Consider the following 22,741-nt stretch of genomic DNA (forward strand, 5'->3'; position numbering starts at 1 on the left):
AGCTGTAACAAAATGCAGCTTCAAACTTTGTAATCTCTCTTATTCCACAAGTTTATATCTCTGATCAAAGTAAGACAAGCAATATCAAAACATCTAAAACATGCTATTTGTCGATCTTATCTCAGCGTTGCCCTTTTTAGTCTCGGGCGGGCCGACATAGGACGATATCATGTGGTCGGTCGGCCAGGCGCCTGCCCCCACTGACGTCCGGACAAAAATCAGGCCCGCTTTCGTTGAAGGTTCGACGTCCGGACCACTCACCCGAGCTCACCCGGCCTCGGCGAGGGTTGGGGTCGAAACGTTCGGACAAAAATCTGGCATAGGGTCCAAAATCTGGCCAAAAACGTCCGGATTCCGGATAGGCCTCTAGCCCAATTACCAGGGGTCCTGGTATACTCCTGGTATGTGACTACCTGATCGGACAGCGCAAGATGAACTTTTAACGGCAACTTACATTTCCCGAGCACCATCCGCGATACCGCGAACAGCTAGAGTGCGTTCCTACTCTGTACTATCTGCCGCGCAAATATGCGCATGCACTAACTACGTCCTAAAGTATTATTTCCGCACTTCATCCGTGAGCTGAATTGCGTCCGGGACAAGACGCGGGACACGAGACTCCCGCTTGACAAGCATGACGTCTCGCCGTCACTGCGCGATCAGGGGTTAATCCCTTGCCGGAAGGGCGCAGCTCTTCGTACGTCCATTATACGGAACCATGCTCTCACGGTGACCATTGGTCGAGCGGAGCACGTTGATGGCGGCGTGCCCCGTGCGCGTAGACGTCGGGTAGCAAAGGCCAATGGTGCGTGGGCCTCAGATGGTTCAGACTGCGCAGTGACGGGGTGGCAACAGGGCTGCTAGGCCTAGCATCCCAAGGGCGTCACGATGTCAGAATCTGCGATACATGCCCTTCGTTGCGTCCGCACCATCGTAAAAAACACTCCGGCTGATAACCGAACAACGGCCCTTTAGGGATAAATGACCCCAAAGAACAGCGGAACAAAAACATCTGATTGAATAGGCTACTCAGACACGCGGAATGTTCACTTGCTCTTGGCTGAGTTTCCAACCCGATCTTGCTCAATGTGCGAGGGCATCGCACACAAGCATTCAGACGGTGCCTTGTCGTTTCTCACAGCGACAATGCCCCCAGCGTTGTCTTTTGCCACTTCACATGCACCTACGGTTCTGTCGTGTGTTACCGTTGTGCTCCGGTGAGAATAAATGCATAAATCTCGTACGTTGGGCTGTAACGTGTAAATCTCATCATGTCTCAGGTCTCAGGGTAGCGAGAAAGCGGCGAGAATCGAGACCTCCGGCCTTGGGGCGCTTGGATGCTCCACTTAATGTGCCTGTGAGTAAAGCCCGCGATTCAACGCGTGATGCGCTCATCAGAGGCGAGAAATCCCCAACGCAAGACCCAAGCTGATCATTGAGAGGCGCTCCACCGAGCGGTGGAGAGCAAGTGTACGAAGAGAGGCCCGCGTCGGAAGCAACCCCTCAGCAGCTTTTCAAGAACGTCCGAGATAGCTGAAGTTCTGCTCTGGCAAGGTAAGGGTCCCCGCGGCCTCGGCGTCCCGCGCTGAAACCAAATATGGGGAATATGAAATTTTGCGTCGTCGGATCCTAAGTTTCACCCCTGCAACGCGTTGCAGCAGTGATTTCTGCCGTCACTTTGAACAACACGGGCAAGGGCATAAGGCAAGGAGGGCTAGATGTGTTATCAGGTGACGTTCTTGGATTTCCATGGTACCCCATTTCGGCAAGCTCACTACCAATCACTCTAGTGACGTAACGTCTCCGCGCTTGTGCAATCGCTTTGTGGCGGAGACGTCGAAAAAACTCAAGCGATGCAACAGTATGTTATACAAGCTACAACCGCTGGCTGCTCAAACGTACTCCTTCAGACTCCTGCTCGATTGGCTTTAAGCGTGAGGTAGGCTCAAGGTAGGCCCTTCACGTGTCTCAGCCGCCCGGGTGATGTCACTACCATTCTCGGTTTTTTAGCTTCGACATCAGCACAAGGTGTCGCCCAGCACGAACTGTAATGGCAGCATCGTCAAGGTTCGCGCAGATTTATTCCACTCCGCTTCGCTATGTACTGCGCCGTAAGTTATGAAAACATGCCCAGGCTCATCGAAGCGGTAATCAAGCGCCCGATGCTTCGACTATCTGATCGAGCACCTAACCCTAAGTTGCTCGACGGCTAAAACGACAATCCTTGGAAGAACAGGGCTGGCTCTGCTGCACGGGAGAATAATTATAGTCAGATACGCGAATCCAATCCAGTATATGTCACCCCTAATGTCAGCAACCCAAAGGAGTACTGCGCTGGCTATGTCTATCACCTTATAATAGAGAAACTCAATTTTGAATCTTGCGAGGGCTTGCGAGGGCTTGCGAGCACAGCAGGAGGAGGATATTTGTTCGGATCGTGCCGATTGATGTGTAGCAAGGAGCTGTACTAACCTAGGGTTCATGTTTTGTAGAGAACCCTTAGCGTAGGGTTACAGATGCACTGTTGTTGAACATGTCGTGTTATTGCTTCAAAATCGTTCAGAAAACATCGAAGATGGAGTCATGGGCATGGTAAATGCCAAGCCAGTCCCAGCAGCCATGCCAGAGCTGTAGTAACGAAGTAGGAGTACAGACGCGGCATGACAACGTACACGGTCGCAATTCGACGAGCAGAGTGTCACGCCGACTTTCCCATCACAAACCGGCACGTTTAAGAGATATATTTTGCACCCCCGCCCGACTCCGGCGCAAGGGGTTTCAGCCGCATTGATGGCAGCGGTGGTCGGAAGTACTCCGGGCTCTTTCAGCTCTCGTCGAACGGCGAGCACGATCCTAAATTGAGTTTCTCTAATAGCAAGTATTGGTAGTATGACTTATCTCCACCAGATGATGTTGATCATGACTACGATTAGCAGCTGATCATATATATATACGTTTAATGAAATAGCTACATAGGAGGCGAGATCAAGCGCACCTGCGACGACTCCGACGGCAAGGGGTGCTTCGGGTCCTGCCCCGACGTGCCGCTCTGTATGGAAGGTGAGCGCCTACTGGCACCACCCGACCCGCCAATATGGAATAAGAGGCGCCAGTACCAGTGCGCTCCGGTGTGCGGGGGTTGTCCGAGCACTGATGGCATCAAATTGGGGTTTCTGACTTGAGTTTTGGGGATCTGACCTGAGCCTGCCGGGCAACTGTACAGCGACGATGCTTCTAGCGTTGTCTCTTGCCCCTTCACATGCACGCTAGTTTTGTCGTGCGTTGCCCTTATGCTCGACTGAGAGCAGTCGCATGGATCTCATACGCTCAGCTGTGACCATCATGCTGTCTCAGGTTCCAGGGTAGCGAGAAGGCCGCGGCGAGAATCGAGACCCCCGGCCTTGAGGCGCTTGGATGCTCCACCCATTAATGTGCCTGTATGTACAGCCTGCAATTGCGCCCGTCAGAGGCGAAAATCCCCAACGCGCTCGCCCCCAACGCAAGACCCAAGCTAACCACCGAGAGACGTTCTTTCGAACGGTGCCGAGCAAATGTACGAAGAGTAGCCCGCATCGAAAGCAGCTTCTCAGTGACCTCTCAAGACAGCTGAAGTTGAAGTTTTGCTTTGGCAGGCTTCTCAAAGATTTCCGTGGCATCGGTGTGCGCCCCGCGCTAAAACTAAATATGAACAATATGTCTTACGACGTTGGATCCTTAATTTGGCCTTGGCAAAGCGTTCCAGTATTGTTTCATGCCGTCACTTGAACAACAACGGTACACGACAAGGAGGGTTAGATGTGCTACCAGGTGACGTCCCACGACATTTCATTTCGGCCAACTCACGGTCAATCATTCTAGTGACGAAACGCGTCCGCGTCCGCGTTCGTGCAATCGCTTTGTGGCGGAGACATCAGACAGACTCGAGCGACGCGGGCAGTATGTTGTACAAGTTATAACCGTAGGCTGTTCGAACATACTGCTTCGGATTTCTGCTCGATTAGCTTTAAGCGTGAGCTAGGTTCTCTAGAGATCTCAGCCGCTCGAATCATACCGCCGTCCGTAGTTCCCGAATTTTTTTGGCGGTGAATAGGGCGGCTCCACTTTGACATTCTTCGACATCAGCACAAGATACCGCCCAGCAACGGTGACGGCAAGCGACGCCAAGAATGCTCCCTTCTACTTCGCTACAGGCTGCCGTGATGCGTTCAGACCCAGCCAGTCACCAGCCTGGGAGTGGCGGGAAGAGCGGTGTTTGGCTGGCGATGTCCGTCAACAAAGAAGTACAAACCGGCGTTCCAGGTCAGAACACACGCGTATATATACTGAGCCAGACGTAGGGGATCCGGCATCGAGTCTCAAACGCACCAGGACTACTCTGAGTATTCGAAGCATTCCTCTGCACATTCTCAAGATGTTCGCTCGTCTCACCACCGTCGCCTCCCTCGCTGCCCTGTCGCTTCTTGCGGTCGCCACCCCGAACCCCTGGGGCTCTCCCCCCGCCACGACCACGACCGTGACCGTGACCGCGCCGGCCTCTACCCCCACCAGCGTCAGCACCTGCTCGACTGGCGATGCCCAGTGCTGCAACAGCGTCACTAGTGTGAGTGTGCCGATCCGCATGCAATGCTACGAGCAGCACTGATCATGCGACGAAACAGGCCTCCAATCCCGCTGCCGCCGGTATACTGAGCGGGCTCGGCATCGTCCTCCAGGGCGTCACCGCTGACGTGGGCCTCACCTGCAGCCCCATCACCGTCGTCGGTGGGAGCGGTACCTGCAACCAGCAGGCTGTCTGCTGCCAGGATAACAGCCACGTGAGTAGAATATGCACGATCGGCGTTTGGATAGACTGCTCACTTGCTGTGTGATTCAGGGTAGTCTGATTTCCATCGGCTGTCTCCCCATCACTCTCTAAACGACTCAAGATTTTCTAGTGGGTATTCATTCTTCTGCATCATTTCCAGCAGATCACTGATAGTGGTAGCTGATCAGTGCTTCCACCATCGCTCGGGCTGTTGTATAAGCGTGCTCGTGTCAATACTCCTGTGTACCTCATGACAGCCAGTTCACAATCGAGCCTTGGATGGGTCGGGAAGACTGGGAGCAGTTTGAGAATGCTGATTTGATTGTATACCGTCTTGCAATGAATGTGTCTCGTTTTGCCCAAATAGCAAGTGTGGGGAACTAATTGGTATTGTTTGACTGTGACGGCCAAGGATATAAGCATGCTATGTATCCTCAACACGTCTAGGCGATACCACAAACTATGGTTTCGTACTCTGCACCTAATCCATAATTGGCCTGTAGTTAGCCACGGAGACTAATAAGACAGTGATATCGACATGGGATAGCTGGTAAAATACTATGAAGAGTAGAGTTGTGTCTTAGTGACTTTCTAAGTATTTAAATATGGAATTGTAAGCCTGCCCCCGTCACACCGCTTCAAGCCTCGAGACTTGGCTTATGGTAACATTGGCTCATCCACCTATTATTGTCACAGCTGTACTCGTACATAGACCCGTTGTTCGCATATTTCGAATAAGCTCGCAAGATTCGGCAATATGGCGCGGTCCCGACATCCTGTGCGGCCCCGCGCGCGCGCTCAGTGTTCTTTGCTTGACCAAGGTTACAGGACTCGATCCTGGCTGACAATCCGACTTGATCTTTCCCGGTTTGCAAGGACATCCGAGTCGTGCAGAAGTGCGTTGTCTTTTGGCACCTCACAAATCTCCGGCTCCGTCGACCTCATTCTCCAGTGAGAGTAGGAGCATGAATCTTGTATGTTTGGCCAGAAATTTTGTCTTGTCGTCCAGGTTCCAGGACAGCGAGGAAGGCGTAGCAAGACTGCACGCGTTGCAGGGGCAAAACCAAGGAACCGACATCGTTGGATTTCATATTGCGGCGTGTTCACGCGAGACGCCGAGGCCGGCACGGGAACCCTTGAGAAGCAGAGCTGAACCCCGCCAAATTTACGGTCCCGCGCCGGATGACATAAGCATCGGCGAGCATCGGCGGGCGTTCCAAAGGCGGAAGCGAGCCGAGGAAAGGCGTGGAGACGATGTTGAGAAAGCCTTGAGTGCCAGGGGCTCACAAAAATTTGTAGGCACACAAATAGAGGTGTTTTTAATGTGTGACAATATTCTTGTAATTTATTTTGTGCCGGGAGGTACATTGTGACACGACCTACACTAAAGATATCTACACTGAGGAGGGGAAGGCACGCGGTGCCCAAGGCATTAGCTAAAAAATTAGATTTTTAAGACATACAGGTTCTATGCTGGTTCAGTCCACTGTGCCGTCAGGTCCGGGGGGCCAGAGGCATGTCAAGGAGACGTCGAGCGAGGCAGAGGCACCAGACGAGGCGGGAGGGCGGGCAAGCGCTTGGGACCGTAATTTCTCACGTTGGGACCGTAAATCTCGAGGGCAGAAGGGAACTGCGCTGCACGCTTTTCTGGCAGGGACGCCAGCCAAATTTCTCGCACCTGATGTGCCACCTGGCAAATTTACGGTCCCAAATTACGGTCCCATAGGCGTCGGAACAAACGGTGATGCGCCCTTGATGACGGGAAGGCGCTTAAGCGGCGTAGCCGGCAGACGCACCGGTGCCTCATTTGGACGGGCGCCCGCGACCGTAAACCTCCCCCTTTGGGGACCGTATAGGCGCCCCCTGGGACCGTAAATCTCGAGCACGAAGCGGAGGCTTGCAAGTCTAAGCAAAACTTCAACAGCCTTAGACGTTCTTACAAGGCCACTACGAGGCTGTTTTGAACGTGGGCTAGAGCTTACCTTCGTATGCATACTCGGTATCGCTCAGAGCAATGCTTCTCAGTGATGAGCTTGGGCTTTGCCTTGGAGAATTTCGCCGCTTACGAGCGCGTCGAGTGTACACATCGGGTTGCGTACACACATTGAGCCAAGCGTCTCCGAGCCGGGTGATTTTGATTTCTGCCGTCATTTCAACAACACGCGCAAGGGTACAAATCCAGGAGGGTTAGGTGTGCTACCAGGTGACGTCCTCGAATTCACATAGCATTTTCATTTCCGAGTCAACAAGCTCATTGTTAATCATCCTAGTGACGCAACGCCTCCACGTTCGTTCAATCGCTTTGTGGCGGAGACGTCAGACAGGCTTGAGCGATGCAAGCAGTATGTTTTTCAAGCTGTAGCCGTGAGCTATTCAGACATACTCCTTCGGATCCTGTTCGATTGGCTTCAGGCGTGAGGTAGGTTCTTCAGAGATCTCAATCGCTGGGATAATATCACCGACTGTGGTTCCTGACTTTTTTTGGCGATGAATAGGACTGCTCCACTTTGACATTCTTCGACATCAGCACCAAATACCGCCCTACACGCTATGATGGCCAGCGTCGCCAAAAAAGTCGTGCGGACGTGTTCCACCCCATTTCGCTGCGGGCTGCATCATGGGACACTGTCGTCATGCAGTTTGACCAGCCACCAGCCTGGGAGCGGAAGAAAGAGCAGTGGTTGGCTGACGATGTCCGTCGACGAAAATGTACAAACCAGCATCCCAGGTCAGAACATACGCGTATATATACTGAGCCAGACATAGGGGACCCGGCATCGAGTCTCAAACGCACCAGGACTACTCTGACTACTCGAAGCATTCCTCTGCATATTCCCAAGATGTTCACTCGTCTCACCGCCGTCTCTTCCCTCGCTATCCTCTCGCTTCTTGCGGTCGCCACTCCGAACCCCATTGCTGAGAAGCGTGGGGGTCAGCCCTCCCAGACGGTGACAGTGACTGCACCGGCCACCACCCCCACCAGCGTCAGCACCTGCTCGACTGGCGATGCCCAGTGCTGCAACAGCGTCACTAGTGTGAGTGTGCCGATCCGCATGCAATGCTACGAGCAGCACTGATCATGCGACGAAACAGGCCTCCAATCCCGCTGCCGCCGGTATACTGAGCGGGCTCGGCATCGTCCTCCAGGGCGTCACCGCTGACGTGGGCCTCACCTGCTCGCCCATCACCGCCGTCGGGGCTGGCGGCGGTAGTTGCGACTCCCAGGCTGTCTGCTGCCAGGATAACAGCTTCGTGAGTAGCATACGCATGACTGACGATTGGATAGACTGCTCACTTGCTGTGCGATTCAGGGCGGCCTCATCTCCCTTGGCTGCCTCCCTATCACTCTCTAAACGACTCAAGATTTCCCAGCAGGTATTCATTCTTCTGCATCATTTCCAGCAGATCACTGATGGCAGTAGCTGATCAGGGCTTCCACAATTGCTCGGGCTGTCGTATGAGCGTGCTCGTGTCAACATTCTTGCGTACTTCACGACAGCTAATTCACAATCGAGCTCTGGATGGGTCAGGAAGGCTGGGAGCGATTTTGAGAATGCTGATTTGATTGTATACCGTTTTACAATGAATGCGTCTTGTTTCGCCTGAATAGCAAGGGTGGGAACTAGTCGGTATTATTTGAGAATACGACAAATACCTTAGCCAAGTGCTATATAAGCATGTTATGTCGCCCGGAACTTAACATACATCTACATGGCGTTGGCATAAGACAGTTAGTAAATTGCTGCCAAGAATAGAATCGTATCTCAGTGGCTTTTTAAGTACAGATGAACGCAGTTGTTAGACAAGAAGATTTAATTCAATAGGCACCGAGCTTAGACATGGAATTGTAAGCCCGCCCCTGCAGACCTAGCTCTAAGACTTGGCTTATGTGATATTTGCTCACCTACCTTTTGCTGTCACGCTCCCATCGACTCTCATAGCCACATTCATCATCTGGCGGCCATAGTCGAACATAGACCCGCCGTTCGCGCATTTCGGCAGTCCGGTCCTGACGCGCGGACGTCTTGTGCGACCGCGCGCGCTCAGTGTTTTTTGCTTGGTTCTAAGAATGTTCACTCGCCGCTGGCTTAGAATCCGACTTGATCCTCCTCCGATTTAATGTGCGAAGATATCGCGCAAAAGCATTCGAGCGATGCCTTTTCGTTTCTCATAGTGGCAATATTCTCCTGGCGTTGTCTCTTGACACCTCGCTTGTGTCTCCGGTTCCGCCGACCTCATTCTCCAGTGAGAGTAGGAGCATGAATGTTGTACGTTTGGCTTGAAATCCCATCTTTCCATCCAGGTACCAGGGCAGCGAGGAAAGCGTGGCAGGAGTTCTTGGCCTGGAGACGCTTGGGAGCTCCACTCAATGCATATACAACCCGCGACCGGACACCCGACGCGCTCGCAAGCGACGAACAAGTCCAATGCAAGACTCATGCTAACCACTGCCATGAGGGGCATTCTTTCGAGCGGTACCGAGCATGTGTACAAAGATAAGCTCTAGCCCACGTTCAAAACGGCCTCTCAGCAGCCTCACAAGAGGGTCCAAAGCGGCTGAAGTTCTGCTCAGGCTTGCACGCCTGCGCTTCCCAAGGGTTCCCGTGGTCTCGGCGTCTCGCGCGAACACGCAATATGAAATCTAACGACATCGGTTCCTTGGTTTTACCCCTGCAACGCGTGCAGTTTTGATTTCTGTCGTCATTTGAACAACACGCGCAAGGGTACAAGTTGAGGAGGGTTAGATGTACTACCAGGTGACGTCCTCGAATTCACATAGCATTTTCATTTCAACAAGCTCATTGTTAATCACCCAAGTGACGCAGCGCCTCCACGTTCGTGCAATCGCTTTGTGGCGGAGACGTCAAAAAAGCTCGAGCGATGCAGGCAGAATGCTGTACAAGCTATAACCGTGAATTGGTCAAACATACTCCTTCAGATTCCTGCTCGATTGGCTTTAGGCGTAAGGTAGGTCCTTCAGAGATCTCAGCCGCCCGGATAATACCACCGATTGTGGTTCCTGACTTTTTCTGGCGGTGAATAGGACTGCTCCACTTTGACATTCTTCGACATCAGCACAGGATATCGCCCAGCGTGCACTGTGGCGATAACATTGCCAAGAATATCGCGCGGACGTGTTCCACTCCACTTTGCTATGGGCTGCGTCGTGGGGCACTGTCGTCATGCATTTTGAGCAGCTAGTCACCAACCCGGGCATGAGAAGAAGAGCAGTGGTTGGCTGACGATGTCCGTCGACGAAAATGTACAAACCAGCATCCCAGGTCAAGACATACGCCTATATGTACTGAGGCAGACGTAGCGGTTCCGACATCCAGTTTCAAACGCACCAGGACTACTCCGAGTACTCGAAGCTCTCCTCTGCATATTCTCAAGATGTTCTCTCGCCTCACCGTCGTCACCTCCCTCGCCCTCCTCTCTATTCTTGCGGTCGCCACCCCAAACCCCGAGAACGCCAAGCGTTGGGCTACCACGACTACGCCCCAGGCTCCGACCACGACCGTGACCGTGACTGAGACGGCAACGGCCTCGTCCGTCCCTGCCAGTGATTGCTCGACTGGCTCCGTCCAGTGCTGCAACACCGTTACAAGTGTGAGTGTGCCGATCTGCATGCAGTGGTACGAGCAGCACTGACTGTGCGTTGAAACAGGCGTCGGATCCCACCGCCGCCGGTATTCTGGGTCTGCTCGGCGTCGTCGTTCAGGGCGTCGACGTTCTGGTGGGCCTCACCTGCGACCCTATCACCGTCGTCGGTGCTGGCGGCGGTTCTTGCAGCGCTCAAGCTGTCTGCTGCCAAGACAACAGCTATGTGAGTAATATCGGCCGCCTCCGAAAACGCTCGTCTCATCAGTCCTGCAGGGCTCTCTCATCTCCATCGGCTGTATCCCCGTCACTCTCTGAACGCCTCGAATCTTCACCGGTAGGTGGTCGCCCTTAGTGTTTCCAACAGGTCGCTGACATTGTTAGATCATTAGCGCCTAATCAATGCTCGGGCTATCGTATGAGCATATTCGCACCAATGTTTGCCCTACGACAGCTAGTTCACAGCCGGGTTTGGGTTGGGCCGGAGAGTTAAGGACATTGCTGACTTGTTTGTATCACGCTATGCAATGAATGCGCCTTGTTTGATTCGAAAATTCTGCGTGAAAGCTGGGTGTCGAAGTGTGCGATTGAGCAGTGAATCCAAACATGGATTGTAAACAAGTGTGTAAACGCGATATATCGTCCTAAGTAACGTCTACACAGGTATAACATGGGACAGATAGTACATTAGGCCAAAAAATGAAATTCTACAATTGTTACTTGCCGCACCCCGGACAGCAGTGAAGGACATCATGGATAAAGACATCACACTCTGTACAGAAGTCGTGCTCGCATTCTGGACAGCGATATCGACCTAAGGGGCTGATACCATCGACAAGGGGGACATTCGGCTGCAGTACTTTCTCTTGGAATGGAACTGAGCAGCCGTAGCAGGTTGCGCTTAGACTTGTAGCATCATCAAGATTCGTACTGTCGAAGAGTTAGCGCGACGATAAAGCCGGGATAGGACGGGAACTCACATGGGAGTATACGGCTTGACAGGGAAGAGATGGTGGTAGCTTCGCGCTAGATGGGGTGAGCTGACGATCATAAGGCCGCATATGTCGCAATCCGTCGGCACGTCGCAGACTTTAGCCAGACACCTGGGACAGAGGAAGCCCTCGCTTTTGAGTTCGCCGTGGCATACGCAGAGACTCGGTTGGGACGTAACCGGTAATCGGGTTGGGAACCCCATCATTATCAGGTCAGCAGCCGGGTTCGCGGCCCCAGGGCCGTTTGCGCGTGTAAGGGCGCGCTGGGCAGGTGGAGGGATCAATTCAAAGAGAAGGTCCTTGAAGTGTCCTTCGTTTAGGGCGACGCCGAACTGACCTACCCTGGCAAGATCAAGACGAGCTCAGTCGGCGAACTAGGCTGACGAGCGACGTACCACCAGTTTTGACGCAAAGCTCACGGCAAATTTTCATTTCTGCGGCAAGAGCAACCAAAGATATTCGTATTTTATCCTTGACACATTCATCCAAGGTGTCATGGATATTCCCCGGATCACAAGTCGTTAGAGACCCGAAGATGATGGTTATTTCTCGAGAAGAATTGGTCGGTAGGTGGCTATAACGGCAAGTTAGTCATGTTCAGGTAGGGTAGACGATTGCTTTGCCTCATACTACTCCGAGCCATCTCAATGGCATTTTGTAGACTAGGTTCACCTACAGGCTCCAGTTTGTGCCGTTCGGCAATCGACCTCAGGACGTCCTGAGGGTTCCCTACGCGTTTTGTTTTAAAATAGTAGATACATACAATTCAACAGCGAAGTATAGATAAACGTACCAGACATTTCACCTATCCGTTCGCCGATGCCGCCCCGCATACCGACAATCCCTATTTGACCGAGGGGGTTCTGGTCAAACCACTCGGCGATGAATTCACGAGCATACTGAAGCATGAGATCGAAGCGTGTCGGACGCATGTCTCGGTCCATCATAGACGAAGATAGATCCAAGACCAGGATGAGATGTCGTATGATAGTTCTGCGAACAGCTTCCGCGGGAGCTAGCAGTCTGGAGGTGGCAATCGGATAAATAAAGAATCGACGCGTGAAGCACGAGCATAGTCGTACCTTCTTCGTCTCCCCTTGGCAATGAGATCTCGCACTGCAGTGTGCAAGCTGCCTGCCTCATCCTCTTGTACGGTCTCCCATGTCCGCGTATAGGATGCCTCCCAAGCGTAGGGTTGCTTAAAGAACTCATGTAAGCGGCTCTAAGCAGTTAAATAACTTTCAGCACATACCTCTTTAACCTTGCTCTTCCCCTTGTCGCCTTTGCGGCCTTCTGTTGCCTTGCCCTTACCTTTAGCCTTTACACGAGAGGTCAGCTCGTCCTCGTCGAGCATGGACACGTCCGAATCAGACTGTCCGCCCATGTAGTCATCATTCGTCCGTCTTGGGGGCATATCGGGGGTGAAGCGAGAGCTAGATTGCACGACTCGCCGTGCAGAGTAGCTGGAAGCTAGGTAAAGTCGCTAAAAGCATGCGCTCGGCGCCGCCGAGCGCGCCGTCCGCATGTTACGTACGTGTCACACCATGTCACGAACTTTTGTCCGTAGTGACCCGCCTTAGCGGTCACGCCCTCTACCAACGACCCTACATCCTCCTCCTGCGGGCAATGATTGGTTTGCTCCCCCTCACGCTCCTTTTGTTTTCATGGGGACCGTCTGTCAACGCGGGCAGCGTCAACTACGGTGGCGCATGCAGCGTCGGTAACCAGAAGCTCGCGGCCGGGACCTATGAGTTTCAGGCAGACTGTGATTCGATCACTTTCTGCAACTCGTCCGGCCTTTGCGACCACAAGGGCTGCAGATCAGACGAGTATCCCCTTGGCTACCCCACGAGCTTAGATCCTCCTCCGAGATGCCCTACCGGAATGTTCTGTCCTGATGAGGAGGATCAGTGTTTGCCGCTGCTGGCGGTAGGAAGCCCCTGCCAGTTTGACCGAGATGGTACGTCAACTAGTACGCCTTGGTGCTGAAAGCTAATTCTCTCCAAGACGAGTGCCAGGGCCCGCCGAACTTTCAGCAGCTGGCAGACACGACCGGCTATGGGCTAAACGTGAATGGCTCGGTGTGCTTGAACAACATCTGCATGTTAGAAAGCTATCTATAGTCTCCAGCGGCTGTTACTAATAATGCGCTCAGGTGGGCTAACGCCACTCTCGGGAACACATGTGTGGTAGAGAACACTGCCTACACTGTGTATTCCGCCAACAACGAATCTATCGATATTGTGTCGAGGTATGTACTTGATCGTGTCTCGTTCCGAAAACAACTCACGCTCTCTCAGGGACAACTGTTCGCCTGGGTTGTACTGTGATGCTCAGCACTTGGTTTGCATGAAGACGAAGAACAAGGGCGACTCCTGTGATGCCGACAAAGAGTACGTTCCACATCGTTGGTATCTTCACTTCTGCTCATGGGAACTCCTAGGTGTTCGACATACAACTGTCTTGCCAAAGGTGTCTGCGGCAGGTCGGCCAACTTGCCCCACCACGTACCCTTCTGGGTGTATATTATTGTTGGCGTTTGCATCTTGGGCGGTCAGTGGCTGTGAGCACGCTCGTGTTGATCCGCGCTAACGCCTCTTCAGGCATGCTTGCAACCCTCGCCGGCATGTACTGGCTCCACCGAGGACACCGCAATGCAGAGCGCGAGAAGCGTCTCCAGTACTGGCGCGAGCAGAACGCCTTCCGCCAGAACATCCTGCAGATGCAAGAGACTGCCCGCCACTCGATTATGTCGCTATCCGGTGGGGGGCCTCACAGTCCGCGGAGCACGCTTTACAGCCGCGATGGTGCACAGTCCGAAGACTCTCAAATACCAATGTTGAACCCGACGAGCAAGTCGAGCGCCCTGCGGCACCAGCTTTCGGATGACGGTTCTGACGACGGCAGCCAAGACAGCATCATGATTCAGCGTGTGGATCGGAAGGACTCGAACAAGTTTTGAAGGATAGAATCGAAAACCAGGTTCTCATGGACTGCGCACCGTCGTGTCGTTTTTACCTACCCACTTACGCGTTACCCTCTCGGACTAGGACAATCGTTTATTACCCTTCTATAATACTTTCGCTGTCGCTTTGGAATACATATCGCTTTGTTGGGCAATTTTCTCTCGAGGAATTTAGGAGTCTTCATGCAAACACGTCGGGGGTGCGCGCTTAATGCGGCGGCTGTAGTCTCGATTCCCAGTTTAGCCTTGACGTACAACGACCAACACTACAACTCCATCCTCTACTAGACGATATCAGGCTTCAGGTCTCTCTGCCGCCAGGATAGCGCAGCCGGTCATGAGCCTTACCTCCAATCAGCACTCTGGGCCCGCAGAAGAGGAGGATATAAGTCGAGCCGGCGTCTACCATGATGAGGTCGCGCCGAAACTCAGCGGTTCTAAGGGCAAGCAGAGGGCAGACAACCCTTTCAGCAACGAAGACGAATCCTCCTCAGACGAGGAGGACAGCGGAGAGAAGAAATACCCGCCAAACATTGATGACGAGGAAGAGTCGCGGAGGGTTGCAGAGGTGCGTAGCGCATCCACTTTGCTCTTTGACCTATTTTTTAATTTTGTGTGAACTGCCTGCTCTGCAGAACCTGAGGCAGTGGGAACAAGCAGAACGCCAACGTCGCAAAGCCGCGCGAGACTCGCAGATATCCACCGCCTCCTCTTCGCTCGTGGGCGATGTCACCCGCAAAGCGAGCCTACTCTGGCCCGGCAGGCGGCGGTCGCAGCAGGGCCCGCCCAGGGGTCCCGGCACACACCACAAGCTACGGGATTCAGAGGAAGAGGTCGCACTAGACGAGCTGGACACTCGCTTGTCCGCTCCTCCGACTCCAGAGCCCGACAACCCGTTTGCCACGCCCGCCGCCTCGACGCTTTCGTTGAACAACCCGCAAGGCTCGGCGATCATGCAAGAGTCGGACTCGGCGAATACGCTGGCAGAGGAGCCGAGTGCGGCGCCTGCAGCGAAGAAGCCGTCGCTCGGACGCAACGATTCTGCGCGTGCGCAGAGTCCGCCGAAACCACTCGACCTGCCCGCCCCGCGGTCACCTCCGCCGCGCACAGAGACGCCGCATGCGAACCGCCCGCCAGAGCCGATACCACCCCCAAGATTGCAGCACGTCGAGGAGGAGGAGGCGGTGCCGGAGAAACGGTGGTGGACTGACTGGCTGTGCGGCTGCAAAGAGAGTGGGGACAGTCAGGTGCGTCGGGCTTTTCCCGCGCTGTATATGCTATCTTGCTCACTGATTCTTGATGTCAGGCTGGTCGTACCAATCCGTTTGAGTGACATGGGTACTCGCCGCTTCCCATCTCTATCGTGCAGGACTCTCGAACTGTCATGTTTTTGTTACATGTAACGACTATACCATGAACTCAGGGACAATTGTAGCATTCTACCCATCGGACCGTATTCTTATTCCTTCCTTCATAACTTTGCGTTCATAATTTATAACTTCATAACACGCTTCTTGACCAACTATTCATATGAACGACAGTAATGCGCGTATGGTACTAAGTCTGGCACAGTAATATGATGATGCATGCTGGTATCCCTGAGTCGAAGAACGTGAAGCAGACAGTCCGGAAGCCTTTACATGATAACACAACCCCCATCCTGTCTCTGGATGCCTCTCGCGATGTCGTCAGGCTTCACAATATTCCCCGTGTCTCTGTCACGGCCGTCCAGGCTGACAATGAGCACGCCAGTATTCTGTGGATCGAGTTCGGCGACGAGCTGATGCTTCTGCATGAGATCTTCAATGGCAGGCTTGATCTTTGCGGCACCGTTCTTCGAGTGCAGACCTTTGCCTAAGCAAGGGATCAATCGATAGTATGATATACATGGGATAGCGAGACGCACCGACGATGAGATGGACCTCGGAGTCACCTCGGGCCCTTGCCTGCTGAATAGCTCGATCCGTATATGTTATCGCTTCCTTCACGTATAGCCCATGCAAGTCGACCTCGCCGGGCTTGCTATCCTCGTTGTTCTCTGACAGGGCATGTCAGCGCCGCCACACGCCGAGTCCAGCTCGCCATGCTCACTGATGAAGATCCACTCCGCCGCCTCCTTGTTGAGCCTGTCCATCTCGGCCTGGTGCCGCTTGCCCTTGTTCGAGAGCTCCTTGGCGAGCGCGCCGTCCCCACGCTCGTACGCCTGGTGGCCCCCCTCAAATGCCTGGGCCATCGCGTCGCCCTCCTCGTTCGCACGCGCGCGAAGTGCGGTGTAGTGCGGGTTGGACTGGTTCACCTGGTTCGGGTCCTGCAATCATCCTCCGGTCAGACGTCGCATGGACAACGCACATGCGGTACTCACGATGCGCCCCGGACTCGGGCTGTGTGCGTGGTGCGTGCCATGGTCGGATCGGTGCTCGGGTCGGTGCTCGGCCGGCCGCTCGTGCTGAGGCTGCGTCACGAACGGCGCATCGTTGCGCGACCGGTACGACGGTGGGGTGCTTGGCTCGGGGCGGTGCCGCTGCGAGTGCCTGTGCGACACTGTAGGCGGGACATACAGATCCTGTGACGCGCCGTCCGGCAGCACTTCAGGTGCCTTCGGCCCACAGCAGAGCCATGTGAGGCCACGAAGAATGGCGTCGAGGAAACTCATGATTGTTCAGAGAGTCCCTGAGGACCGTAGGCGAGGGAAGAGGGAAGTATGAGTAAACGCTGCTTGGTGGGGTTTAACCAGTAGAATGAGGTCGTAGTGGAGCTATTTAGGCTGCAGCTGCGCGGCCGACAGCCTCGTGGCACAGCCGACCCGAAAAGCAGGTCGAATGAACGCCTGGCATCGGTCCCAAGCTATCCTCACAGACTACGTCGCCTCGAGGAAGGGAGGAAAATTGTGTTCCAGTGATAGTGACATGATCGCGAGCAACCTCGAAGGCACTTCTGCTTGGAAGTCTCACTGGTACGAAACATCCTCAGGTGGTTTGCCGCCACATATACAGCCACATACGACGATCTCTGCGGCGAACCTTCGTGGCGGCGGGGAATTCTGATCCCCCAGATCTCAGTACGACTTGAAAGCTTAAGCCCGGAAAGATGGCTCGGTAAGCCGCATGGGATGCGGCCAGTCCCGCCGCCTTTTGTCAATCTATGTCCTCCGTCTGCGCTTTGGTCAGGCCTTGATGTCGATGTCGCAGACTCCAAGTATCGGCAGGTACCGTGTCTAAGATGGTGGGACAGCGGAACATCCAGCCTGAGGCTGAGCACTGGTGCTCGTAGTCCCTTCCAACGCACCAAAGAAAAACCCCTCAAACACCCCTGCAAACATACCTATTGAGCAAAGGCGAGCTTACCACCCACCCAGCTGCAATTTTCCTCTTCCAGGGAGGATAAATTTCAATACGGTGTATATTGTATGCGGAGCAGTTTTTCGGCCTGCTACAGACTATTCGTATGTACACAGTGATGTCACTTGACTGAGCCCGTGAATGAGATTTTACTGCCCAGCTCTCTTTGTCTATCATCCCTAGTAGTAGCTTGCGGACAGTACAAGTAATATGCAAGGGTGTGTAGTGAGCGAGCGTTTGCTCACTTCCCTAACTTAGTGGAAGTTATCTTTTCGACGCATGTCCGGGTAGCAACACCTCATGCTTGCTGTCATTGTGTGGTGAACCACGCAGGCTTGTAGTAATCGAGAACATCGGGAATCAATGTCGACACCGCTTTCCTCATCGTACCAACGTCGACGACGTGTATCCGGATCTCAGGAGGCTCTGCCAGGAGTACAGCAGCATAGGTGTGTATTGCTGTCTGATATGTACGGAGAAAACAAGAGGCATAGGTTGCCCCTCCGTGGTCAAGATAATCAAGTAGAGTAAGACGGATAGAAGAAACCGCGAAGGGGACACTAAATACGTTCGACAAGCATAGAGACTTCTGTCAGATTCCAAACACCTCCAGCGCTATACCACTAGATCTCCAATCCAACGAGTATATAAGCCGGATCCACGGGGAAGGGAGGAGTGGTGACGACGGTGCCACCGACATACATGAGCGAGTGAAGGAGCTCGCCGAGGTGCGGGCAGGACTTTTCCAGGGCGAGGACTAGAGCAGAGCATTCCAGTCGCTCGTCTGCGAGGTCAAGCAGAGCGACAATACTACCGGAGCTGAATCAGCCGCCGAAGCCCGGGAGCAAGGAGACGGCCTGGGACTCACCTCTCACGAAGGTTGACGTGGGCAGCGTTCTTGCCGTCAACGTAGAGCGTCTTCGTCTTACCTGGAAGGTCGAGAACGACACCTTCGAAGGCTGCGCCGAGGTTCGGCGCGGATATCTCTACGCTCTTCGCGTGGGGAATGGCACCGAGGGCGTTCCGCGGGAAGAGCGTACTAAGGAGTTCGAGAGCGCCGTTGCGCTGTTTGCTGCTGATCGCGCCGACACTGTCGTCGTCCTCATCCGTGTCATCAGGAGTGAGTGGTGGCGTGCACGCATCCGGCCAAGGGACATTCTGCTTGGCAAGGATGTCCCGCGGGGGCGTGGGGAACGGGAACGACGCAGTAGGAGCTGAGCTCGGAGTGGTGTTGGAATCTTTAAAGCTTTCTGAACCGAATGATGGTAGCGTGTTGGTGCGGTTGGAGGGGAAGTCGGGGGGAGTGGAAAGGAAAGACGACGCCAGACTGTCTGTCACCCAGTCTAACGACCCTCTGTCGGGAGGGCATTTTGCCGAAGGGATGTCAAAAGCGCCACTGTCTAGAGTCAGGGATACAAGCGCAAGAGGGTGTCGAAGTGAGCACTCACCCCAGGCCCGCCAGAGAACGCGGTGGAATAGTAGTACATCGAGTCGCCGCCTTGAATGCGGCAGACAGCAAGCACGCTAGGGATCATGTCGGTAGAGAAAGCCCCATCTCCAACGGTCTGACGACCGTTGCTGCAGAGTTCAAACGTGAGCTGCATGGTTTTTTCTCGAGAAAGTTGGGTACGAACGTGGGGCGAATACTAGACGACGGTTTGGATTGATTTATCATGGTAAAATTCGACATGTGGTGCCAACTTGGTCCTGCGAGTGGCGTCAGAGGCTACCTGGCGGAAACGCATCATCAAAAACTTACAAGTGTACTAGAAATGGGTGCGGGTAGTCTGCGGACGTTTTCGCGACGTGGAGAGATGAAGTGGAAAGACAAGTTAGGAGTGGATAGGGGTCCGGGGTTTTACATATCGGCGGCCGTCGAGACCCCGGAGACTACCCCACGTGGCTGTGCCGCATGCCCGCCCCGAGCGCCCGTCGGAGCAGGTCCAAGTTTGACCACCACCGTGTCTTTTCGACCATCGGAGAACTCTCGGAGAGGACAGTGCTTACTTTCTGAAGCGACTCGAAAGCTGGCCCCTGCTCTTGCGGCAGTACTGCTTGCTAGATTTTCTTTCTGGTGCTCGGCGCTCAGACTCTCCCGAAGGTTGCTGCTCCTGGATTGACCGCTTCGACTCGTGTGTTACATGAGGTCGTCCCAAGGAAACCTTGTTTCGTGTCTAGGCCACCGACTCCGACTGGATGCTCCATGCACTCCCACGTCTGCTGCGGTCCCTTGTCTCACGCTGGCTGAGTGCAGGACAGCTCTGTCTCCGAGATGAACTATTTACGGCACTGCTTTTCGACCGCTGGCAGACTGTCTGAAGCTGAGAGCGGCAGATACTACCAGGTGTCCGACCGGAAACGCAACGTCATGCCGGTCGCTATCAGCCACGCCTTCCCCAACGCCTGACTGGCATGCCCGGGTCCGCTATCGTGTCCCGCATTTGTTTACACGGATTCGAAATGATGTGCGCCACAACGACCCGCCATCGCAATATCTGTACCATCTCCGGGATCATGGGACTCGACGCACTCCGCACGCGCACCAGACGGTCCGCGATAATGCAACTCGTGTTTGTCTGGCCTATACGCATGTGCAAATACAGCCCGAAGATTCCCAGTGTTGCACAGGTCGATCCAGTGTGTCTATCCAGCTTCCTAGGCAAGCGATTCTATATGTGCTGACCTCCACGCCACGCGCTCATGCGTCTAGTCGTCCCCTAGCTCCTCCAGCGCAGCTGACCGATGCGCAGGCCAAGGCCAAGCCTGCGGCTGCTGGAGCGGCGTGTGCGCTTTCGCGATCGACAACGCCTCCGTCAGCGCCCGCACCTGGCCGGGCGTGGTCAGCTTGTAGTTCGCTTTGGACCACGGCCCGTTCGGCCTGTAGGCGAACACCCGCTCTTCCAGCGTGTCCTCGATGTCGGCCGAGAGCGACGTCGGCGACGTGGCGATTGCGCTCAGCGTCGGCGGCACTGGTATCGCGCTGGTCGATTTCGGACGTTCTGCCGCTGCTGCGGTGGACGCGGCAGGGGTAGCGGAGGCAAGGACGGACGTGGAAAGCGACGCAGTCGGCGCGGTAGCGATCGAGCTGTTCGTTTGCAGCGAGACGAGCATCCCACGCTCTGGCTTGATCTCCATGCTCCTGGCTTGTCCGAGGCGGACGATGACTGCGTCGTTCACGTCGTCCATATCCTCGTCCTCGGTCGCGATCGAGCCGTTGTCAGAAGGATCGATGCGCTGTGGTGTCTGGGGCGAGGCGTCGGAGGCGGGCGAGACGGGCGAGGGCGCAGCAGACCGGCGGACGACCTTGCCATCCTTGTCGACCTGGAAAAGGTTCGTGATGGGGACGACGGGCGACCCGGAGTCAAAGGAGACAGAATATCTGTCGAGTGCACACAGAAGCGTGCTCGCGATGTCCACTTCGCTCTCTTGATGGACGATCCCGAGGCCGGCGGTGATCGCGGGACGCCTGGCAGAGCTGGCGAGCTCGGTGCACGAATGTGCCACGGCCGGCAGCTCCTCCTTGACGAACTTCATGCGCACTATCTGGGCGAGCTCGGCCGCTTTCTGGCGCTGGACATGCAAGGAGCGATCGCGGGTGTCCAGGGACGGGCTCGTCGGCGCAGAGGCCGAGGCCGTCATTCCTGGCGCCATAAGATTTCCAAAAGCACGCATAAAGGTCGCACCCAGAGCAGAGGGCGACGAGAATCGACGGGGATCAAAGGACTTGGCGGCCTTCTGAGGCACTTCCTTGAACTCTTGATCGGTGAAGAACCCCTTCACCTCCGGGCTCTGCGGTCTCGGGGACTCGTCGTCCGAGGCAGTCGTATTGACAAGCACGAAATTGCTGAAGCTGTTCGATATGGACAGCGTATTGAGCGTCGGCGCGGAAACGTGCGCCTTCCATGCGGCAGTATCCGAGGCGAATGCGCGGATGTTCTTCGCTCTGCGTCTCCGGTATACCATGGATATTGCGGCAAGGACGCCGAGCAGCGCCGCCCCGCCCACCAACAGGCCTGCGACCAGGCCCACGTTCGTGCCCTGCGTCGGCGTCGAAGCGGCGCCGAAGCCTGGGATGGGAACAGCAGACTCTCCCGATGTGGCGAGTGTGGGCTGGGATCCTGCGGGGACGGTGCCGGCGTGTAGCTCGGGTGGTGCTGTGTACGGCGGAGGTGCGTGGTCGATGCTCTCCGCCGCGGGGCCGGCACCCCTGCGTTCCAGCGACCTGAAATGCTTCACAGAGGTATCAAATCTCCAAATTGCCCCAGGTCTCTTGTCGAAGGATGAGACTTCGTTTGCGAAGCTGGACATTTCGCCCGCGGATGCATGCTGTTCGGTGGTATGGTGCTTCGACTTCGACTTGTTATTGCGGTTACGAGCGGCTGGCGCCATGTGTTGCGGGACTAGTGCGCAGACTTGGTTTGTCGGCGAGTATTCGGGCTTAGGGAAGGGTAGTTTCAGACAGAGTGCCATTTGTTCGTGGTCGTTGTTTTCACTGTTCGCGGCTGACATGGTGGTTGACCTCGGTTGAGTTTCGATTCGGACTTGTATACGTGCTCGCGGTGGTGTAGGCTGTGTTCAAACGTTTAATGCATGCAGCGCAGTCGTGCTCATCGTCGCTGTGCGGCATCCTGCAGCAAGCTTCGTGATCCCACGCAGACAACAGCAAGCTTTTGGGGCGAACTCTACTAGCATGTCACGTGACACGTTCTTTAAATGGGCGTCTTATGCAGACGCGTCGAGTGCGTCGTCGTCGCGACGCAACCTTCAGCTTTCAGCAATATCATCTTCCCGCTTCGCCGTTCGAAAGCGGAAGAGTCTTGAAGATGATACAAATTGCGTACTCTTGAGAAGAAGAAATGTGCGTGGCATTTGTTGGTCGGAAGTGCCGTTACCTGTGCGCTGGCAACATCACGTGCTTTCGCGTATCCTTGTTCTACGCGTGTCGGACAACGATATCACACAGGAGCTCGTGAGTAAATGTGTCATTGTAACTGACTCGCTATGAGTCAATTCACCAAGAAGAGGTCGCGTTCGGCGTTGC

The 22,741-nt window shown here is 54.7% G+C and overlaps 8 protein-coding genes across 8 annotated transcripts; 4 read left to right on the plus strand and 4 right to left on the minus strand.

Moving 5' to 3' along the window:
* The first annotated feature begins 3,405 nt into the window (after positions 1-3,405).
* Positions 3,406-5,161, plus strand: PHACADRAFT_257774 (uncharacterized protein). Its single transcript, XM_007396783.1, has 6 exons — positions 3,406-3,807; positions 3,859-4,009; positions 4,064-4,600; positions 4,659-4,814; positions 4,874-4,933; positions 4,993-5,161. Exons 3-5 carry the CDS (start codon positions 4,412-4,414, stop codon positions 4,913-4,915), a joined length of 387 nt encoding a protein of 128 aa, XP_007396845.1. The 5' UTR covers positions 3,406-3,807; positions 3,859-4,009; positions 4,064-4,411; the 3' UTR covers positions 4,916-4,933; positions 4,993-5,161.
* A 2,483-nt stretch (positions 5,162-7,644) lies between these two features.
* PHACADRAFT_97866 (uncharacterized protein) lies at positions 7,645-8,157 on the plus strand (the record flags this gene model as incomplete). Its single annotated transcript, XM_007396784.1, has 3 exons — positions 7,645-7,839; positions 7,898-8,056; positions 8,116-8,157. 3 exons carry the CDS (start codon positions 7,645-7,647, stop codon positions 8,155-8,157), a joined length of 396 nt encoding a protein of 131 aa, XP_007396846.1.
* A 2,041-nt stretch (positions 8,158-10,198) lies between these two features.
* PHACADRAFT_98288 (uncharacterized protein) lies at positions 10,199-10,723 on the plus strand (the record flags this gene model as incomplete). Its single annotated transcript, XM_007396785.1, has 3 exons — positions 10,199-10,414; positions 10,473-10,631; positions 10,682-10,723. The coding sequence occupies 3 exons, from the start codon at positions 10,199-10,201 to the stop codon at positions 10,721-10,723; spliced, it is 417 nt and encodes a 138-aa protein (XP_007396847.1).
* A 237-nt stretch (positions 10,724-10,960) lies between these two features.
* Positions 10,961-12,935, minus strand: PHACADRAFT_185111 (uncharacterized protein). Its single transcript, XM_007396786.1, has 7 exons — positions 12,650-12,935; positions 12,480-12,595; positions 12,191-12,420; positions 12,021-12,126; positions 11,793-11,971; positions 11,386-11,734; positions 10,961-11,335 (listed from the first exon to the last, which is right to left on the minus strand). The coding sequence occupies exons 1-7, from the start codon at positions 12,809-12,811 to the stop codon at positions 11,122-11,124; spliced, it is 1,356 nt and encodes a 451-aa protein (XP_007396848.1). The 5' UTR covers positions 12,812-12,935; the 3' UTR covers positions 10,961-11,121.
* A 35-nt stretch (positions 12,936-12,970) lies between these two features.
* On the plus strand, positions 12,971-14,560 carry PHACADRAFT_145815 (uncharacterized protein). The gene is made up of 6 exons (XM_007396787.1): positions 12,971-13,357; positions 13,405-13,501; positions 13,553-13,648; positions 13,698-13,790; positions 13,841-13,950; positions 14,001-14,560. Exons 1-6 carry the CDS (start codon positions 13,024-13,026, stop codon positions 14,357-14,359), a joined length of 1,089 nt encoding a protein of 362 aa, XP_007396849.1. The 5' UTR covers positions 12,971-13,023; the 3' UTR covers positions 14,360-14,560.
* Positions 14,561-14,756: 196 nt separating this feature from the next.
* Positions 14,757-17,048, minus strand: PHACADRAFT_257781 (uncharacterized protein). The gene is made up of 6 exons (XM_007396788.1): positions 16,725-17,048; positions 16,454-16,670; positions 16,269-16,400; positions 15,666-16,216; positions 14,998-15,606; positions 14,757-14,930 (listed from the first exon to the last, which is right to left on the minus strand). The coding sequence occupies exons 1-4, from the start codon at positions 17,013-17,015 to the stop codon at positions 15,999-16,001; spliced, it is 858 nt and encodes a 285-aa protein (XP_007396850.1). The 5' UTR covers positions 17,016-17,048; the 3' UTR covers positions 14,757-14,930; positions 14,998-15,606; positions 15,666-15,998.
* A 1,275-nt stretch (positions 17,049-18,323) lies between these two features.
* Positions 18,324-19,390, minus strand: PHACADRAFT_162521 (uncharacterized protein; the record flags this gene model as incomplete). Its single annotated transcript, XM_007396789.1, has 5 exons — positions 18,324-18,510; positions 18,569-18,914; positions 19,039-19,054; positions 19,149-19,278; positions 19,335-19,390. 5 exons carry the CDS (start codon positions 19,388-19,390, stop codon positions 18,324-18,326), a joined length of 735 nt encoding a protein of 244 aa, XP_007396851.1.
* A 274-nt stretch (positions 19,391-19,664) lies between these two features.
* Positions 19,665-22,325, minus strand: PHACADRAFT_257784 (uncharacterized protein). The gene has a single exon (XM_007396790.1). The coding sequence runs from the start codon at positions 22,207-22,209 to the stop codon at positions 20,407-20,409; it is 1,803 nt and encodes a 600-aa protein (XP_007396852.1). The 5' UTR covers positions 22,210-22,325; the 3' UTR covers positions 19,665-20,406.
* Positions 22,326-22,741: the final 416 nt, after the last annotated feature.

The sequence above is a fragment of the Phanerochaete carnosa genome (genome assembly GCF_000300595.1).
Source record: "Phanerochaete carnosa HHB-10118-sp unplaced genomic scaffold PHACAscaffold_6, whole genome shotgun sequence".
In the NCBI taxonomy this organism is placed as follows: domain Eukaryota; kingdom Fungi; phylum Basidiomycota; class Agaricomycetes; order Polyporales; family Phanerochaetaceae; genus Phanerochaete; species Phanerochaete carnosa.

Excerpts from the sequence above, each read along its gene's own strand:
- PHACADRAFT_257774 (XM_007396783.1), top strand. The coding sequence starts at position 4,412 with ATGTTCGCTCGTCTCACCACCGTCGCCTCCCTCGCTGCCCTGTCGCTT. Across the intron at positions 4,601-4,658 it reads GCTGCAACAGCGTCACTAGT|GCCTCCAATCCCGCTGCCGC; the intron begins GTGAGTGTGCCG and ends GCGACGAAACAG. Across the intron at positions 4,815-4,873 it reads GCTGCCAGGATAACAGCCAC|GGTAGTCTGATTTCCATCGG; the intron begins GTGAGTAGAATA and ends TGTGTGATTCAG.
- PHACADRAFT_185111 (XM_007396786.1), bottom strand. The coding sequence starts at position 12,811 with ATGCCCCCAAGACGGACGAATGATGACTACATGGGCGGACAGTCTGAT. Across the intron at positions 11,735-11,792 it reads GCTTTGCGTCAAAACTGGTG|GTCAGTTCGGCGTCGCCCTA; the intron begins GTACGTCGCTCG and ends TTGCCAGGGTAG. Across the intron at positions 11,336-11,385 it reads GTCAAGCCGTATACTCCCAT|TACGAATCTTGATGATGCTA; the intron begins GTGAGTTCCCGT and ends ACTCTTCGACAG.
- PHACADRAFT_145815 (XM_007396787.1), top strand. The coding sequence starts at position 13,024 with ATGATTGGTTTGCTCCCCCTCACGCTCCTTTTGTTTTCATGGGGACCG. Across the intron at positions 13,358-13,404 it reads CTGCCAGTTTGACCGAGATG|ACGAGTGCCAGGGCCCGCCG; the intron begins GTACGTCAACTA and ends ATTCTCTCCAAG. Across the intron at positions 13,791-13,840 it reads TCCTGTGATGCCGACAAAGA|GTGTTCGACATACAACTGTC; the intron begins GTACGTTCCACA and ends GGGAACTCCTAG.
- PHACADRAFT_257781 (XM_007396788.1), bottom strand. The coding sequence starts at position 17,015 with ATGAGTTTCCTCGACGCCATTCTTCGTGGCCTCACATGGCTCTGCTGT. Across the intron at positions 16,401-16,453 it reads GGCGGAGTGGATCTTCATCA|AGAACAACGAGGATAGCAAG; the intron begins GTGAGCATGGCG and ends ATGCCCTGTCAG. Across the intron at positions 16,217-16,268 it reads CGAGGTCCATCTCATCGTCG|GCAAAGGTCTGCACTCGAAG; the intron begins GTGCGTCTCGCT and ends TCCCTTGCTTAG.
- PHACADRAFT_257784 (XM_007396790.1), bottom strand. The coding sequence starts at position 22,209 with ATGTCAGCCGCGAACAGTGAAAACAACGACCACGAACAAATGGCACTC.